The sequence below is a fragment of the Pristiophorus japonicus genome, chromosome 5 (assembly GCF_044704955.1).
Source record: "Pristiophorus japonicus isolate sPriJap1 chromosome 5, sPriJap1.hap1, whole genome shotgun sequence".
Taxonomy (NCBI): Eukaryota; Metazoa; Chordata; class Chondrichthyes; family Pristiophoridae; genus Pristiophorus; species Pristiophorus japonicus.
Window position 1 is genome coordinate 36,885,543 of NC_091981.1, and position 18,260 is coordinate 36,903,802.

Below are 18,260 nucleotides of genomic sequence, written 5' to 3' on the forward strand. Positions count from 1 at the left end.
AGATAATTCTGTTTTACATTCTTCTGTTGGACCAAGAGAAACAGGAATGCACCTTTGAGCCTCACAAGGAAAGTTCAGGCCTTCTTTGCCCTGAACATGCCCCTAACCCTCCTTCTCTATCACAAGACCCCCTGGTACTCCGTTCCCCAGACGTAGCCGAGTGCTGGCGGCTCCCGAGATTGTCCAGAGGCTGGTAACCACTATACGCCCAGGTCCCTGGTCTCAGCAAGAAATGGACTATCATCCTATCAATGAGGCACAGTGGTTAAAATCGGCTTGGCCTTACATATTGCCGCGAGCAGGAAACTAACTGAAACCCGTCAGTTTCCTGCCATCAACCCCCTAGCAGTTAAAGCTCTTAGCCCCCCCCCCCCCCCAAGTGTGGTCACTAGTTGGACAGAATGCGAATGTTAATTAAAACCAGGTACTGGGAGGCACAGGCCATCGAGTGCACAGGCCCAGAGATACCCAGTTAGGAAATATAAAAGAGTGTCTCCTTATTTGAAAAAGTATAAATCTCTTTATTGAAAATAGACTGAAATGGTAGGGCGTGAATCTGCCACCTAACGTGTCTGGGTTCTACAGCTCCGGTAGCCTGAGGTCATTGCTAACACCAACATGGCTAATGGAGGTCATTGACCTAAAGAGGGGTCAACGCTTTTAACGCACATCACTCAAATTCATTAATACAATTGAGCACATTTCTTTGAAAATCAAGGATATGTAAAATGATGTTTTGACATTAAAAAACGATAATAGTTTTTGTAGTGGAAGATGGTTAAAAGTTTTTAGTTGATTTTAAGCTTTACGTGCTCATAATAAGTATTATAGTGTAGGAGCTCTTTGTCTACTCAATGTAGGGTGTGTGGAAAGTGCATCGCCAGGTAAGTCATCCCTCATCCTTTGATAGGACAGAGCGACATTGAGGGAGCGATAGAGGAAAAGATTACAGAAGTTAAAACTTTACTATTGTATCAGTGTGTTAATTAGAAGTACACGTTTCCCGAAGACCAAGGAAAAGAAAGAAACACTTGCATTTATATAGCACCTTTTACGACTTCAGGATGTCCCAAAGCACTTTATAGCCAATGAAGTACTTCTCAAGTGTAATCACTGCTGTAATGTAGGAAATGAGATTTGTCAGTTAGTCCACATACAGCCACCTGCCCAGAAAGTAAATGTACCCAGAAACAGAAAATCCAGGAGTTAGCAGTCCATCACTCTGATGTCTTAGGAGACTAACACCATGATCTCAGAGGGAGGCAAGGCAATCAGTTCAGCTATGCCAATCCATAAGGTTGACGTCGTACATTAAGAACTATGAGAATATAGAATTTAATCTATTCACTATCCAAGGCTGGTAACTTGTCAGCTATTTGAGGCATTTAATCCTAAATCAATCTCTCCAATTTACATTAATCTCAGACACGAATCTCAACAGTCAGCTTGTAACAGCAAGCTATTTAATGGTAAATTACTGTGACATATCTCAACTGTCACTGTAAGCTTCATATTCATCCTGCCCTTTAAACCTCTCTATTAAACAATTTTCATACTTAATAACAACAACTTGTATTTATATAAAGCTTTTAATGCAGTGAAAGGTCCCAAGGTGCTTCACAGGAGTTTAAATGCTGCTAATTATGATCCTCCCATCCCCTTTTCCCTGCCTCCACACTTGCTTAAAAACTGTTGCATCTCTAATTCTTTCCAGTTCTGACAAAAGGTCATTGACTTGAAATATTAACTATGTTTCTCTCTCCACAGATGCTGCCTGACCTGCTGAGTACTTCCAGCATTTTCTGTTTTTTATTTCTGATTTCCAGCATCCAGAGTATTTTGCTTTTGCATTATTGTCATTCTGATGCCTGTGTGTGCACATTTCCACATGACTGATTTAAAAGAAAGATTCCTTTTTCTGCTTTCGATCTCCCTGAGGCCGACACACAAAGCAGGCAGGTAAGCTGGTCCTGCTCTGTTGCCAATGCTGCTCTGGAGGTTTGTAAGAACAGAATCGATTGACCTTCTGATTTTCCTCCCTCCCCTCCCTCCCCATGGAGAAGTATTTAGCCCCTGCTCAACCCAGCCCTCAGATAGCACAAAAACTTGTTCAGTGACACTGAAGCATCATTACACTGTGCCACCTGGAAATAATTTTGTTAAATCATAATTTTGACAAATCTGTTTTAAAAAAATGATCAGTTATGTGGATCATTCAGGACAAAACATTCAGTTGTTTTTGTGATTCAGTATGTTCAGTAATCAAATATATTTTTGCATTAATATGCATATCAGGCATATAAATGCAACAATATATTTGATTACTGATTAGTCTATACAGGTGAGAGAAGCACCTTCAAATCAGCAGCAAGCAATCTCAGTCCAATTTTATTCCTGACTTCCATGAACAAATACTCCAGATCAGCAAAATTACTGATTTTGCTGCAGTATGCAGGTCTCTGGAGAGAGCAAATCTAACTCAAGCATCTGCACAGGATGCACTGCAGCAATTCGATAAGGCTTCTTCAACAACGCCTCCAAAACTCGCAACCTCCATCACCTAGAAGGACAATGGCGACAGATGCATGGAGACACGAACACCTCCAAGTCACACACCTTTCAAACTTGGAGATATATCACCATTCCTTCATCGTCGCTGGGTCAGAATCCTAGAACTCCCTACCTAACAGCACTATGGGAGCACCTTCACCACACAGACTACAGCAGTTCAAGAAGGCCGACCACTAGGGACAACTAGGGACGGGCAATAAATCAACCTTGCCAGAGACGCCCATATTCTGGGAATTAATTTTTTTAAATAGCATATTTGAAATTCTGTTTCAATCATTTTGGTTTATATTCTTTTCTTTTAAGTTTCTGGGTCGAGTCAATTTCTCATCCAGACTTTACAGTAAAGATTGGCACAATGGACAAAATGGCATGAGATATTTATATTAAAACATTTTTTTTTTTGCCCATTGCAAGAATCCACCCGGAGTAAGAAAGACGGATGAATACAGAGTTGTTGGAGCTGCAACTATCCAAGCAAGTAGAGAGCACTCCATCACACTCCTGACTTGTGCCTTGTAGAGAGGCTTGAGGGAGTCAGGAGGTGAGCCACTCACTGCAAAATTCCCAGTCTCTGATCTGCTCAAGTAGCCGTGGTATTTATAATGCTGGTCTAGTTCAGTTTCTGGCCAACAGCGACCCCCAGGATGTTTACAGAAGTGGTGTTGTTCACTGATGAATACACAGTATTCAGTTCCATTCGCAATTCCTCAGATAATGGAGTAGTCCATGCCCATATGTAGGTAGACCTGGACAACATCCAGCGTGGGCTGATAAGTGGTTGTCAATGGCCCCCTTTTCTCAGACATCCTTCTTCTCCCTTCAAAATTACTGTCATTTTCCCCCCCACCCCCGCCCCACCACCTTGAAAAGCTCACCCTCAATCCTTCCATCTGCTCTAGTTGTACCTAATCTCTAGCCTCTTCTGCCTCTATGGTGCTCAACAGTATCATTGCTACCCAGCTCTGTGCCCATCTCTTCCACCACTCCTCATGGATCCATTCATTCTGGTTTCCATCCCACCCACAGCACCAACAAATTCCTGGTCAATTTTGTTTCGTGGACTCGTGTCTTTTGCCTCAACCTTGAGAGCTGGCAAGCAGAGAAACTCCTGACCCCTCAGTCTAGACTGCATTTGAAGACGGGTTACATAGATAAACTGACTTGCTAACTCACTGTGCCACTGAATCCCTGTTATCTTTTTTAGAAGTTAAAAAAGCTTTATTGTTAACTAAATAGTATTACAAATCAAGTACACCTGCTATTTTTCTTGTTACCCCCAGTGAGATTAGCCAACAGGTTAAGACAACTGCATGGACAGAGAATTACCTCTCTTTCCTCGTTTAAGACACTCCTTAAAACCTAATACAAAAATAAAATATTGCCAATGCTGGAATCTGAAATAAAAACAGAAAATGCTGAAAATCTCAGCAGGTGAGGCAGCATCTGTGGAGAGAAAAAGAGTTAATGTTTCAGGTCGATGACCCTTTGTCAGAACTGGCAAATGTTTGAAAAGAACACATTCTTAACAAGCACTGAAAGGAGGAGGGGAAGAAAGAACAAAAGGGAAGGTCTGTGATAGGGTGGAAGGCAGAAATTAGAGAGACAAAAAAGATGATGGGCAGAATTGAAATGCTAATGGCCGGAGTTAGAAAAAGCTTAATCTAGATAGGGTGTGAATGGCGGAATAATGACCAGCTGCCATTAGAGACAAAGAGAAAAAAACCATAAGTTCGAGGGGCAATGGTGGAGGGGGGGGAAGAAGGGAGCAAAAGATGGCCAGAGGTTATGCTCTGAAATTGTTGAACTCAGTGTTGAGCCCAGAAAGCTGTAAAGTGCCTAAACGAAAAATGAGGTTCTGTTCCTCGAGCTTGTGTTGAGCTTCATTGGAACAGTGTAGGAGTCCGAGATATCAGAGTAGGAGTGGAGTGGAGAATTAAAGTGACAGGTGACCAGAAGCTCAGGGTCACACTTATGGACTAAACGAAAGTGCTCAGCAAAGCGGTTACCCAATCTGTGCTTGGTCTCCCCAATGTAGATGTGATTGGTGGTGGGATCACGCTGGAGGTGGAGGAAATGGCGGAGGATGATCCGTTGAACGTGGAGGCTGGTGGGGTGAAAGGTGATGACAAGGGGAGCCCTGTCATGGTTCTGAGAGGGATGGGAAGGAGTGCGAGCAGAGGTGCGGGAAATAGAACGGATATGGTGGAGGGCTGTGTTAACCGCCACCTTCACATAGTCCATCTCCAACTCTTCCCTTCCCTTCCCTTCCTCAACTTCTCTGCCTCCATTTTTAGGATTAGGCTTTTGACCTATATCCACTATAAGCCCACTGACTCCCACAGCTATCTGGACTACAAATCCTCCCACCCCGCATCCTGTAAGGACTCCATTCCATTCTCCCAGTTTCTCCGTCTCGGTCGCATCTGCTCTGACAACACCACCTTTCACACTGGTGCTTCTGACAGGTCTTCCTTTTTCCTTCCACCCTCCCACCACCAATCACATCCTCCCCTCTCAGCATTCCAAAGGGACTGTTCCCTCTGCAACACACTGGTCCATTCTGCAGTCACCCCCAGCACCCACTCCCCTTTCCTGTGCAAGAACAGGAGATGCAACACCTGCCCTTTTACCTGCTCCCTTCCCACTATCCAGCACCCCAAATACTCCTTCCAGGTGAAATAGCGATTTACTTGTACGTCTTTCAATTTAGTATACTGTGTCCGCTGCTCACGATGTGGTCACCTCTACATTGGGGACACCAAGCGCAGATTGGGTGACCACTCTGTGGAACACCTCCATTCAATCCGTAAGTGTGACCCTGAGCTGCTGGTCGCCCACTCCACTCCCACTCTGATATCTCCATCCTTGGACTCCTGCACTGTTCCAATGAAGCTCAACACAAGCTCGAGGAACAGCACCTCTGTTGTGTATGGAGAAAGAGTCAGACTGAACACTGTGAGCTCAAAGTAAAGTGTGACCTTAGTCTTTTATTACAGGTCTCCAGAGTGCCTCTCCAACCTGTGAAGCCTTCTTAAATACCTGTGCTCCCAAGGGATTATGGAATCCCTTGGGACTCTGGGGAATGATCCCTCTGGTGGCTGTACAGAGTAAATACAAGTCCACATATATAACAACACTCCCCCCCCCCCCCCCAAAAGTCAATAATGTAACTATTTACAATGTGAGTCGATTTGGGACCCTTCTTGCTCTGGTTGATCGTCTTGGTGTGAAAGCTGGTGTTGTTGAATCATTTGTTGCGCCCTCACTGGGCTGCTGTGCAGCTGGCCTTGCTGGGCTGCCTGGTGTGTTGGGCCCTGCAGGGCTGCTGTGGATGATGGGTTCTGCTTCGTGGTCAACCGTGGTGTCGGTTGCCACTGGTGTGTGTGTTGGGGGATCAAAAAAGGTAGGGTCCAAGATGGATTGCTCAGGGTAGTCCGTGAATCTGAATTTGATTTGGTCCAAGTGTTTCCGGTGAATGAGTCCATTTGAAAGTTTGACCCGAAACACCCTGCTCCCCTCTTTGGCCACGACAGTGCCGGGAGGCCACTTGGGACCTTGTCCATAATTTAATACAAATACAGGATCATTGACTTCAATCTCGCGTGACACATTTTCACTATCATGATATGCATTTTGTTGAAGCCGCCTGCTCTCTAACTGTTCATGTAGATCAGGGTGAACTAACGAGAGCCTTGTCTTAAGTGCTCTTTTCATGAGCAGTTCAGCAGGTGGGATCCCAATGAGTGAGTGTGGTCTCATGCGGTAGCTAAGCAGGGCTCGGGATAGGCGAGTTTGCTGTGAGCCTTCAGTTACCCTCTTCAAGTCTTGCTTGATGGTTTGCAATGCTCTCTCTGACTGACCATTGGAAACTGGTTTAAACAGGGCAGATGTGACATGTTTGATCCTGTTACAGGTCTTGAATTCTTTGAACACAGCATTGGTAAAACATGGTCCGTTGTCGCTCACCAGGACATCGGGTAAGCCATGTGTGGCAAACATGGCCCGCAGGCTTTCAGTGGTGGCAGCAGACGTGCTAACCGACATTATCTCACATTCAATCCACTTGGAATATGCGTCTACAACCACAAGTAACATTTTACCCAAGAATGGGTCTGCATAGTCGACGTGTACCCTAGACCACGGTTTAGAGGGCCAAGACTATAAACTTAGCGGCGCCTCCCTGGGTACATTGCTTAACTGCGAGCATGTATTACATCTGTGAACGCAGGACTCTTAAGTCCACATCGATACCGGGCAACACATGTGGGATCTGGCTTTCGCTTTCATCATTATGATGCCTGGGTGGGTACTGTGGAGGTCATTGATGAAGGTGTCTCTGCCCTTCTTGGGGACCACTACTCGATTGCCCCACAGAAGGCAGTCTGCCTGTATAGACATTTCATCTTTGCGCTGCTGGAACGGCTTTATCTCTTCCTGCATTTCCACTGGGACACTGGACCAGCTCCCGTGAAGCACATAGCTTTTGACTAGTGATAATAAGCGGTCCTGGCTTGTCCAGGTTTTGATCTGCCGGGCAGTGACGGGTGATTGCTCACTCTCAAATGCTTCCATAACCATGGCTAGATCTATAATCATGGCTAGATCTGCGGTGTCGCCATTTCCACCCCCATGGTGGGCAATGGCAGCCTACTGAGAGCATCGGCGCAGTTTTCTGTGCCTGGCCTGTGGCTGATGACATAGTTGTATGTGGACAACGTGAGCGCCCATCTCTGGATGCGGGCCGATGCATTGGTATTTATCCCTTTACTCTCGGAAAACAGGGATATAAGTGGCTTATGGTCAGTTTCCAATTCGAATTTTAGCCCAAACAGGTATTGATGCATTTTCTTTACCCCATAGACACATGCTAACGCTTCTTTTTCAATCACGCTGTAGGCCCTCTTGGCCTTAGACAGACTCCTGGATGCATAAGCAACTGGTTGCAGTTTCCCAAAATCATTAGCTTGTTGCAATACACACCTGACACCATATGACGACGCATCACAAGCTAGTACCAAATGCTTACATGGATCATACAACACAAGCAATTTGTTTGAGTATAACAATTTTAGCGCTTTTACAAAGGGATTTTCTTGGCTTTTGCCCCAAACCCATTCGCCCCCTTTTTGTAGTAAGACTTAGAGACCCGGTAAGAAGTTACCAAAGTAGTTCAAGAGTCCCAGAAATGACCGCAGCTCTGTCACGTTCTGTGGTCTCGGTGCGTTCTCAATTACCTCCGTCTTAGCGTTGGTGGGCCTGATGCCATCCACCGCAATCCTCCTTCCCAGGAACTCCACTTCAGGCGCGAGGAAAACGCACTTCGAGCATTTTAACCTGAGTCCCACACGGTTGAGTCGACTAAGAACCTCCTCCAGGTTCTGCAGGTGCTTAACTGTGTTCCGACCTGTGACCACGATGTCGTCCTGGAAGACCACGGTGTGTGGGACCGACTTCAGTAAACTTTCCATGTTTCTCTGGAATATCGCTGCCGTTGATCGAATTCCAAACGGGCATCTGTTATAAACAAAAAGACCTTTGTGCGTGTTGATGCAGGTGAAGCCCTTCGATGACTCCTCCAGTTCCTGCGTCATGTAGGCTGAAGTCAGATCCAGCTTCGTGAATGTCTTTCCTCCCGCCAGCGTTGCAATCAGGTTGTCGGCCTTTGGTAGTGGGTATTGGTCCTGCAGGGAGAAACGATTGATAGTTACTTTTTAATCGCCACAGATTCTGATGGTGCCGTCTCCCTTGAGGACTGAGAAAATAAGACTGGCCCACTCCCTGAACTCGATCGATGAAATGATGCCCTCTCATTACAGCCGGTCTAGCTCGATCTCTACCCTTTCTCTCATCATGTACCGTACTGCTCTCGCCTTATTATGGATGCGTCGCGCCCCCGCAATTAGGTGGATCTGCACTTTTACTCCTTGAAATTTCCCGATGCCTGGTTTGAACAGCGAAGGAAATTTGTTTAAGACGTGGGCACGCGAAGTGTCGTCAACGGGAGATAGCGCTCGGACATCGTCCCAGTTCCAGCGTATCTTTCCCAGCCAGCTCCTGCTGAGCAGCGTGGGGCCATCGTGCGGTACCAGCTATAGTGATAGCTTGTGCACCACTCCATCGTAGGAGACCTTTACGGTAGCACTGCCGATTACAGGAATCAGTTTTTAATGTAAGTTCTTAGTCTCGTGCGAACTGGAGTTCAGACTGGCCTTGAGGCTTTGTTGCATCACAACCTTTCAAAAGTCTTTTTGCCCATGATGGACTGGCTCGTGCCCGTGTCCAGCTCCATTGACACCGGGAGTCCATTTAGTTCAACATTCAGCATTATCGGGGGACAATTCGTGGTGAATGTGTGCACCCCATGTACCTCTGCCTCCTCTATCTGAGGCTCTGGTTCGTAGTGATCCTCTGTAGATTTGTTCTCCTCTGCAACGTGGTGGTTTGCAGGTTTAACAGGCCTAGCAGCTCGCCTGCACACTCATTGGAGGTGTCCCATTGTTCCACAGCCCTTGCAAACCTATCCTTTGAATCGGCATGAATGGAAACGATGATCACCCCCGCAGTGCCAACAAGGTGTTAATGGCTTTGCATTCATCACCCTTGATGATGGACTCTGAGACATTTGCAGATGTGTAGCTGCAGGTATGTGTGACCTGCCCTGTACATTACGATTCGAAAACAACATCACTTTGTTCACAATACTTGCATCAGCACTTGTGTGCTGAGAGATTTGCTTAGTATTGTCACTGGTGGCAATGAACGCCTGGGCTATCGCTATGGTCTTACTCAAGGTTGGGGTCTCTACAGTCAAAAGCTTGCGAAGTATGGTTTCGTGGCCAATGCCAATATGAAAAAGTCTCTGAGCATGTGCTCCAAATGTCCTTCAAATTCACAATGTCCTGCAAGGCGTCTTAGCTTGGCGACATAACTCGCCACTTCCTGGCCTTCACACCTTTTGTAGGTGTAGAACTGGTACCTCGTCATCAGAATGCTTTCCTTCGGGTTCAAATGCTCTCAGACCAGTGTGCACAAATCGTCGTATGATTTCTCCATGGGTTTCGCTGGAGTGAGCAGATTCTTCATGAGGCCATATGTTGGTGCCCCACAGATGGTGAGGAGGATCGCTCTACGTTTGGCAGCGCTCTCTTCCCCATCTAGCTCGTTGGCCACGAAGTATTGCTCCACAAAAGTTTCCCAATCATCTCCCTCCGAAAATTTCTCCAGGATGCCCACTGTTCTCTGCATCTTTGGGTTCGCTATCTGTATCTCGTTGCCAGTTGTTGTGTATGGAGAAAGAGTCAGACTGAACACTGAGCTCAAAGTAAAGTGTGACCTTAGTCTTTTATTGCAGGTCTCCAGAGTGCCTCTCCAACCTGTGAAGTCTTCTTAAATACCTGTGCTCCCAAGGGATTGTGGGATCCCTTGGGACTCCGGGGAATGAGCCCTCTGGTGGCTGTACAGAGTAAATACAAGACCACATATATAACAACCTCATCTTTCGATTTAGGCACTTTACAGCCTTCTGGACTCAGCATCGAGTTCAACAATTTCAGAGCATAACCTCTACCCATCTTTGGCTCCCTTCCCCCCCACCCCTGCCACTGCCCCTCGAGCTTATGTTTTTTTCTCTTTGTCTCCAATGGCAGCTGTTCATTATTCCGCCATTCACACCGTATCTAGATTAACCTTTTTCTAACTCTGCCCATTACCATTTCAATTCGGCCCATCATTCCTTTTGTCTCTCTTATCTCTCCTGCCTTTCATCCTATCACAGACCTTCCATTTTGTTCTTTCTTCCCCTCCCCGTTTCAATGCTTTTTAAGAATGTGTTCTTTTCAAACATTCGCCAGTTCTGACAAAGGGTCATCGACCTGAAATGTTCATTCTGTTTTTCTCTCCACAGATGCTGCCTGACCCGCTGCGATTGCCAGCATTTTCTGTTTTTACTCTTTAAAATCTATCTCTTTGCCAAAGCTTTTGGTCACCTGTCCTAATATCGCCTTATGTGGCGCAGTGTAAATTTTTTTCTGATAATACTCCTGTGAAGCCCTTGGGATATTTTACCATATTAATGGCGCTACATAAATGCAAGTTGCTTTTGTTGAATGTGATGGAAGCATATTAACTGAGGAAAAGATTCGACCAAGGTGTTTTTTAATTGTTTATTGACAGATTGTCAGTATCTTGTATTGATTAATGGCGATGTTTCGCATACAAATAAAATCTCGGCCTCACACAATTCGTTGATTATTGACATGAACTTTTTTAATATTATCAAAATTAATAGAGGATTTCTACCAAGATTTAAAGGAAGTCTTCAGACAGCTCCATTAACAATTTAGCTCCCAATGTATAATGTGCAGTAATCTTACTCCAACGCAAACCACTTAAGTGAACGTGGGATTGAACGTAATCTCCACATCAGCAGACTTTCAGCAGGCTGCGATCTGTAGAACCTCTTCTTTGAACATTCTGCTTTGTGCGTTTGCAGTAAATTCGTGTCTGCCAGTATTTTTTTTTATTCCTACATTTCAGGAATACAGTCAATTAAAGGACACACTGATACAGTGAACACTAATTGTCTTTTTACTTCTGCTCTGTGCCTCAATCCAGCCTAGAGAGCTGGAATGCAAGCCTGCTGTCCCAGCTGACTGTAACGTAGTGCTCAATGTAGCTCGGGTCTGGGCAGTTTTAACTAGCTCTCAAAGGGCACAGATCCAAAAGAGAGACTTGCATTAATATAGCGCCTAATAGGACATCCCAAAATGCTTTACAGTCAATAAAATACTTTTGAACTGCAGTGTGATAATGGCCAGATAATATGTTGGTTGAGGGATAAATATTGACCAGGACACCGGGGATAACTCCCCTGCTTTTCTTCAAAATAATGCCATGGGATATCTGAGCGGGCAGACATTTGGTTGAACATCTCATCTGACAGTGCAGCACTCCCTCAGTACTGGCACTGAAATGTCAGCCTGGATTTTGTGCTCAAGTCTTGGAGTGGGACTTGAACCCACAACCTTCTGACTCGGCAGGTGAGTGTTACTAAGGCTGGCAGTGAGTGAGTTTCAAACTGCCATCTGTTCTGTATCACACCCGACCTAGCATGCCTGACCCTGACACCCGGTGGCCAAAGCAGAGAAATATCCCACTCTCCGCCTCAGCACTCCAGCCGGATTTCAATAAGAACCAGGGGGCAGTAGCCATGATCGGTGATGCAATCCTGGTCCGTTATTTCTAAAATAAAGAGACTTTTAAAAAAACCCACGTGCAACCAAAATTTCAACAACAACAAAATTAAGCCCTTAAAAAGCAAAGGAACAAGTGTGCTAAATATGAAAAGGTTGGGGTTGAATTGGTGGCTGTATTCCTGCAAGGGTTTCAGCGAGTGAGTTGCGAGGAAGGAGGCGGATCCCAGTTGTCACCACCAGTTTTTCGCTGTAACAAAGCGGTGGCAGCAAAAATCGAGCAGGAGGAAGGGGCGGAGCGCAGCGGCGGCGCAGTGAGGAATCCGAGTGTTGGTAATCGGGGCAGCGGCCGCTCCGACTCCCTCTGAATGGGCAGCGGAAGCTCCCTATTGTAGGAGAGCGGAGCCTCCTTTAATAGCGGAATATATCTATAGAAAGATTTTGAATTATTATTCCCCCCCCCCCCCTCTTCCCAGTCGCGTTGGGGACTCCGAACGGCGGAGGGTGAAACCGAGAGGGCGGCGTATTTCCTCTGGCCATTTTTCAATGTTGAATTATTGGTAGGTTTTTCTGCCTGAGCTGTGCTCCCTCGTTAAATGGAGCTTGTTTTAGTTTAAGAATGCATTCCAGATGTTGCTGGAGCAGCGCCCGGCGGTGAGTCCCAGTCAGTCCCGGTACCCGGACCCATCCTGCTCACTTTGCCCCGGTTCGTTCTCTTTTTTCCTTTAAGGTTTTCAATCCCATCTTTGGATTTCTTTAAAAAAACAAATATTTCTGTAAAATCTAAATATATAAGTAACAAAATGGACGGGTTGTCGAAAAAGAACGAGAAGTTAGACGTGCCAGAGGAGGAAGAAGTCGATCCAAGAATTCAGGTAATTATTTTGTAAAATGTTTGTGTAATTATTCGATTGATTGCAGTCCTGTGGCTAGGTTTTATTTTAAAGCTTCATTGCATAACCGAAAGAATGCTAAATACAAGTTGTTCAGGGATGGGAACACAGTGTTAGATTCCGATTGTGTAATCTACAGTAAGAGCCCCTATGTTATAATCTACAGTAAGATCCCTTGTATTATCTACAGTGTAATATAAACAGTATTGTAATACCCTTGGTATTATTACCCAGTATCAGAAATGGGATATGACTGTGTCAAACCAGATTCAAAGTTTTCCAAGAGTTTAGCCCTCTTTATTACATCAATTTGCAGTCAAAAATATGTGGGATTTTAATACTAGTTTAATTATAAATATCTCAAATACATTGTCATGTTTGAACCATTTAACAGCCTGTCCTAAACTGGTATTAGCTGCGACATTGATAGCTGCAGTTTTAAAATAGGTTTACCATCCCTCTGCCTGTCTGCCTATCTCTGTCTCTCTATGCCTCTCTGTCTATCTGCCTGTCTTGTCTATTGATTTATTTGTTTGTCTACCTTAAAGCTTTATCTGTGGTGCATGTGGACAGCAGTTTTCTTCATCTGCAGTGATTAAATCTGAATTTCTTTTAATTGGACATTTCTCACTAGCTATTAAATTGCACAAGATTTTTCTGCCCAACCACACTGCAGCAAAGAAAGCTGGCAATACAGCCTCATGGCACGTAACATTGCTCTGCGCTTGGATGACCATGGCGTACAGCAACTCTGCTAGAAATTCTTCATCATTAGTGGGCAGGGCAACCACTGATTGCTTCCTGGACTCAGATTGCATAATTGTCATTTTAAAAAAACAACTTATTTTTTGTAAACAACATGCATTTTGCAGTTTGTCCAGGCCCTCTGTTGTTTATTAGTGGGTCTCTGCTTTCAGGGTTTGAGGTTTTCCTAGTGACATTCAGAGCTTGAAAAGTATCAGTAAAAGTGACCATGAAGCTGTTGGATTGTCATTAAAAACCCAACTAGTTCACTAATGTCCTTCAGTGAAGGAAACCTGCCATACTTACCTGATCTGGCTTGCATGTGACTCCAGTCCCACACCAAAGTGATTGACCCTTAAATGCCCTCTGAAGTGGTCTAGCAAACTACTCGGTTGTATCACCACTTTCTCAGGGCAACTAGGGATGAGCAACAGCCTTGGCAGTGATGCCCACATCCTGAGAGTGAGTTAAAAATACTGTAACTCCACATTCCTGGTAAGATCCTGGTGAATCACTCAGCATTTTTCTATTGATATAATATTCTTCCTATAATGGGCTGCCCAAGACTGTTCACCATATTCAACTGCAGCCTAATTAAGGTCTTGTACAAGGTTGACATTAACTCCTGTAGATGTAGGATTTGGTTTGTTTTATTTAGTGGCCGTATCTTGTATACTGCCACTAGTAATGATTTCTGCAGCTGCACACCACAGCCCCCAATCCATTGTAAAATCTTATCAATTTAAGGTGTGTGTATTTTCCCTACTGCTCTTGCTTCCAAAAGATAATACTTATTGTTTTTCAACATAACTATATTTGCCTCTCATCTCCCCAGCCTGCTACATTATCTGTGTCCCTCTTTCTTTTGTAGTCTACGGTCATAATTTGTTATACCCGGTGTCTCCAATTTGATGATATCAGCGATGTTCCCTCTAATTTCTTTTGACGCCATGCGGTCCCTTTTAAGAGACTGCGCTGGCCATTCAAAATACCCCGCATGCACGGCAAGCCAGCCGTGGGAGTCCCTTGAACGCTGCGCAGCTTAACGAAAACGTTGATTATAGAGTTACACTAATCGAACAGCGACTTTATCGTTTGCTGTTCCCATTGTGCTCATTATATTCTTCAATAAAATAAAGAAATAACCCATATTTATATAGCGCCTTTCACAACCTTAGGACCTCCCAAAGTGCTTTCGAGTCAATTAATTACTTTTGAAGTATAGTCACTGTTAAAATGTAGGAAATGCAGCAGCCAATCTGCGCACAGTAAGGTCCCACAGACAGAAATGAGATAATGACCATATAATCTGTTTGTGATGTTTGTTGAGGGATATGTATTGGCCAGGACACCGGAGGGAACTCCCCTACTCTTCTTCAAAATGGTATCAGGGGACTTCTTGCATCTACCTGAGAGTGAAAACAGGGCCTCTGTTTAACAGCACCTTCAACAGCGTAGCACTCCTTCAGTACTGCACAGGAGTGTCAGCCTAGATTTTGGGCTCAAGTCTGTGGAGTGAGACTTGAACCCACAACCTTCTGACTCAGAGGCGAGAGTGCTACCCACTGAGCCATGGCTAATGCCTAAAATGGAGTAATCTGGATTCAAAATAAAAAATGAAAGTAGGGAAAAATCCAGCTTCCAAAGCAGCATAAGAAGTGAGGCAACTGGACTTTAGATTATGCTCAGATAGACGATGATTGCATTAATGCTGTTACAAAATGCATTGCATTAATGTTCTTCACTGCAGTCCCTCGACTATTATTAAACATTAACTTAAGTAAAAACTTGATATGTTACTGGTGATTTTTTATTTTTTTAAAGCACAATTGAAGTAAGTTCTGTGTTTTTAAAAAGAAAATATGACCCCTCAAATGCCTGCAATTAAGTGAAGATAATCTTTTCAGAATATGTTGGCACTGTTTCAAAAAGCATAATTGGAGTTTAAGGCTTGATAGTTCCTTGACAGGCTTAAGTGTTTTTTAATTGTGGACTGTATTTTGTGCAGATGCTGAGTGATTTGGAAATTTTACATGTTGGGATTACCTAACCTGTTGAGAACAAGACATTTTAAATCTTGGTTCCTCATCAGTTGAGGAATTAAGTGCTGGGTTTTCATATCTGGCTTTGTGTAAGGTACATGTGTTTCTGTATGAGGAACCAGGCTGGGGGTTAATTTTTGGTTTCATAGGTTAGCATTTGTGCTATATGAGGAATTGAATTCATAGAATCATACAGCACAGAGAGCCATTCGGCCCATCGTACCTGTGCCAGCTCTTTGAAAGAGCTATCCAATTAGTCCCACTCCCCTGCTTTTTCATAGGAACAGGAGTAGGCCATTCAGCTCCTTGAGCTTGTTCCACCAGACAATTAGATGATGGCTGATCGGTATCTTAACTCCATCTACCCGCCTTGGTTCCCTAACCCTAATACCCTTGCCTAACAAAAATCTATCAATCTCCAGTTTTGGAATTTTCAGTTGACATAACATTAACTGCCTTTTGGGGCAAAGCGTTCCAGATTTCCACTACCCTTTGTGTAAAGAAGTGTTTCCTGATATCAGCCCTGAGCAGCCTAGCTCTCATTTTAATTTTTCCCTATATGTTCTGCGGGGTGATGTTGCCAAGACTGTTTATTGTCCATTCTTAGACACCCGAGTAGATTGCTGTGCCACTTCAGGGGGCTTTAAGAGTCTGTTACATAGTGTGAGCTAGTGTCACATGTAGACCCTGGGAAGGCATGGCCCCTTGTTCTGGATTCCCTCACCAGAGTTCCATCTACCCCATCAACTTCTTTAATCATCCTGAACACTTCAATTAGATTATCCCTTAATCTTCTATGTTCAGGGGAATACAAGACTACTCTCTATGCAACCTGTCTTCATAATTTAACCCTTTTAGCACCGGTATCATTTTGGTGAATCTGCGTTGCACCCCCATAGCCCTGCACATCATTCCTAAAGTGTGATGTTTAGAATTGGACATAATACTCCAGCTAAGGCCTAACTTAGTTTATAAAGCTGTAGAAGCAAAATATCAAAGTCTAGCTGGTTACAATTCATCCTGTATAGATCTTTCAGCATCTCTGCGTATAATCCCAAAGCAGGTCTTGCTGATAGAAGTGCTCATAATTATCCAGAGGAGAGTTCTAATAACTTTGAACTTTCATTGTACTCCCATCAAAATCTAGTGTAGGTGCAATTGGAAACTTTCACCAATATGTCTTGCCTCATTGCCACAGTGAGTACCCTATTCTCTTTAAATGCAGCTCCAACTCATTTTTGTCTTGTGTGGCAATTTTAATTCCTTGATCTTCAGTCACGTGGACTCTTGCCTCTGCTGTTGTGAGGGGTGAGTAGGTTGACTGCTCCTAGACTTCTGTCAATGGCCTCTTTGGCCTGCCACTAAAAGGCCTGAGGACCTACTTGGGCTGGTCTATCCTGTGCAATTTTTGTCTTCCTTCTGCCAGGAAATGCCACTGGCTCCATTTTTTCCCTATATGTTCTGCGAGGTGATGTTTCCAAGACTGTTTATTGTCCATTCTTAGACACCTGAGTAGATTGCTGTGCCACTTCAGGGGGCTTTAAGAGTCCGTTGCATAGCGTGGGCTAGTGTCACATGTAGACCCATCTGGGAAGGAGTGGCAAGTTCTCTTCCTTAAAGGGTGCTGGTGAACCAGTTGGCTATTTATAGCAGCTTTCGTTGACTTTTTTTGTTTTATTTTGGTGCTAGCTCATAAGTGACCAGCTTTGTTGAACTCAGTTTGAATTCACAACTTCCAGGTTGCTTGTCCAGTATGATAACCATGATGCCTTCAACACTCCATCCTCTAACTTGCTGTAGCTTGAATTGGGAATGAGGGGAGTTAAACCTATAACCCCCTATTCTGTGGCACTGAATGCCAGTCCTCCAATACTCTACCACAATACTGTCCCTAATAAATTAAATAAAACGCCTATCCAGTGAGTCACTGAGGCGGCGGGAACAGGAAGGTCCCACGTTCAACTGTAGGCTTGCCCTGGGTTAGCAGATCTGCATGGCGGTGGAAGGGGTGCTATAGCTCACTTAATTTTCTCTAGGTTAGGAGAGGGAACATCAGCCAGGGCTCCTGCTCCTGATCACTATCCAGAGAATCCTTCCAGATCTGTGCGTGAGTGACATGGTTGAAGATAGGAATTGGCTCAGCTATGATTTCCCCTCCCCCACCATTAAATAGCCTGCTCACACTCTCTGTCGAGGCTTACATGTTACCAAAAGGTGCTGTGCTCAGTTGAATTGCCCAAAAAAGGAGCTTCATGTGTTTCCTCATGATGTCTCTTTGTTCTCCCTAGTCCCTATTTAACGTGAAACTGCTGCTGCTACACAGAGTGAGGCAGTTATTTTTGTAAGCTGTCAGCGAGATAGTGAAAGTTGATGTGCAGTCTCCAGATTGAATTCTATTCATACTCTTTGTTCGTGACGTTGTTGCAGGGTAAATTTAACACGAGTTGTCTGTCCCTCATCTGCTCCTGACCACCAGTTTTTAAAGCCCCAAACATTTAACGAATGATGCTATATAGGTGTAGAATCACCTCCCTCAACTTAGCAACTTGGGTTCTAGTTCTTAAATGCGTGTGAAATGGCCTTATTTGTATTTTAACATTAGTGAGGCTTGAAATACAGTGCTACTTGCTCTAACTAGTCTAATTTAGTAGCTTTACGAATACCTGTATTAAATGCGGTTTATCAAAATCAAGCCGTTTAGTTAAGCAGTGTTCCGCTCTGCATTTTTTTGTTGGTTAAGTACTTTTCTGCTTGGGGTGGATGTCACTGTTTGCATCTGCTATATTTATAGTTTCAGTATTTTTAAACAATATCCTGGC

The 18,260-nt window shown here is 44.3% G+C and overlaps 1 protein-coding gene across 1 annotated transcript in view; it reads left to right on the plus strand.

Annotated features, from left to right (window-relative positions):
- Window positions 1-12,038: 12,038 nt before the first annotated feature.
- Window positions 12,039-18,260, plus strand: part of LOC139264298 (SH3 domain-binding protein 5-like) — a 60,866-nt gene continuing 54,644 nt past the window's right edge. Inside the window, exon 1 of the mRNA XM_070880545.1 lies at window positions 12,039-12,637. Within this exon, the coding sequence (XP_070736646.1) occupies window positions 12,566-12,637 (72 nt within the window). The 5' untranslated portion in view covers window positions 12,039-12,565. The remainder of the gene's footprint in view (window positions 12,638-18,260) is intronic.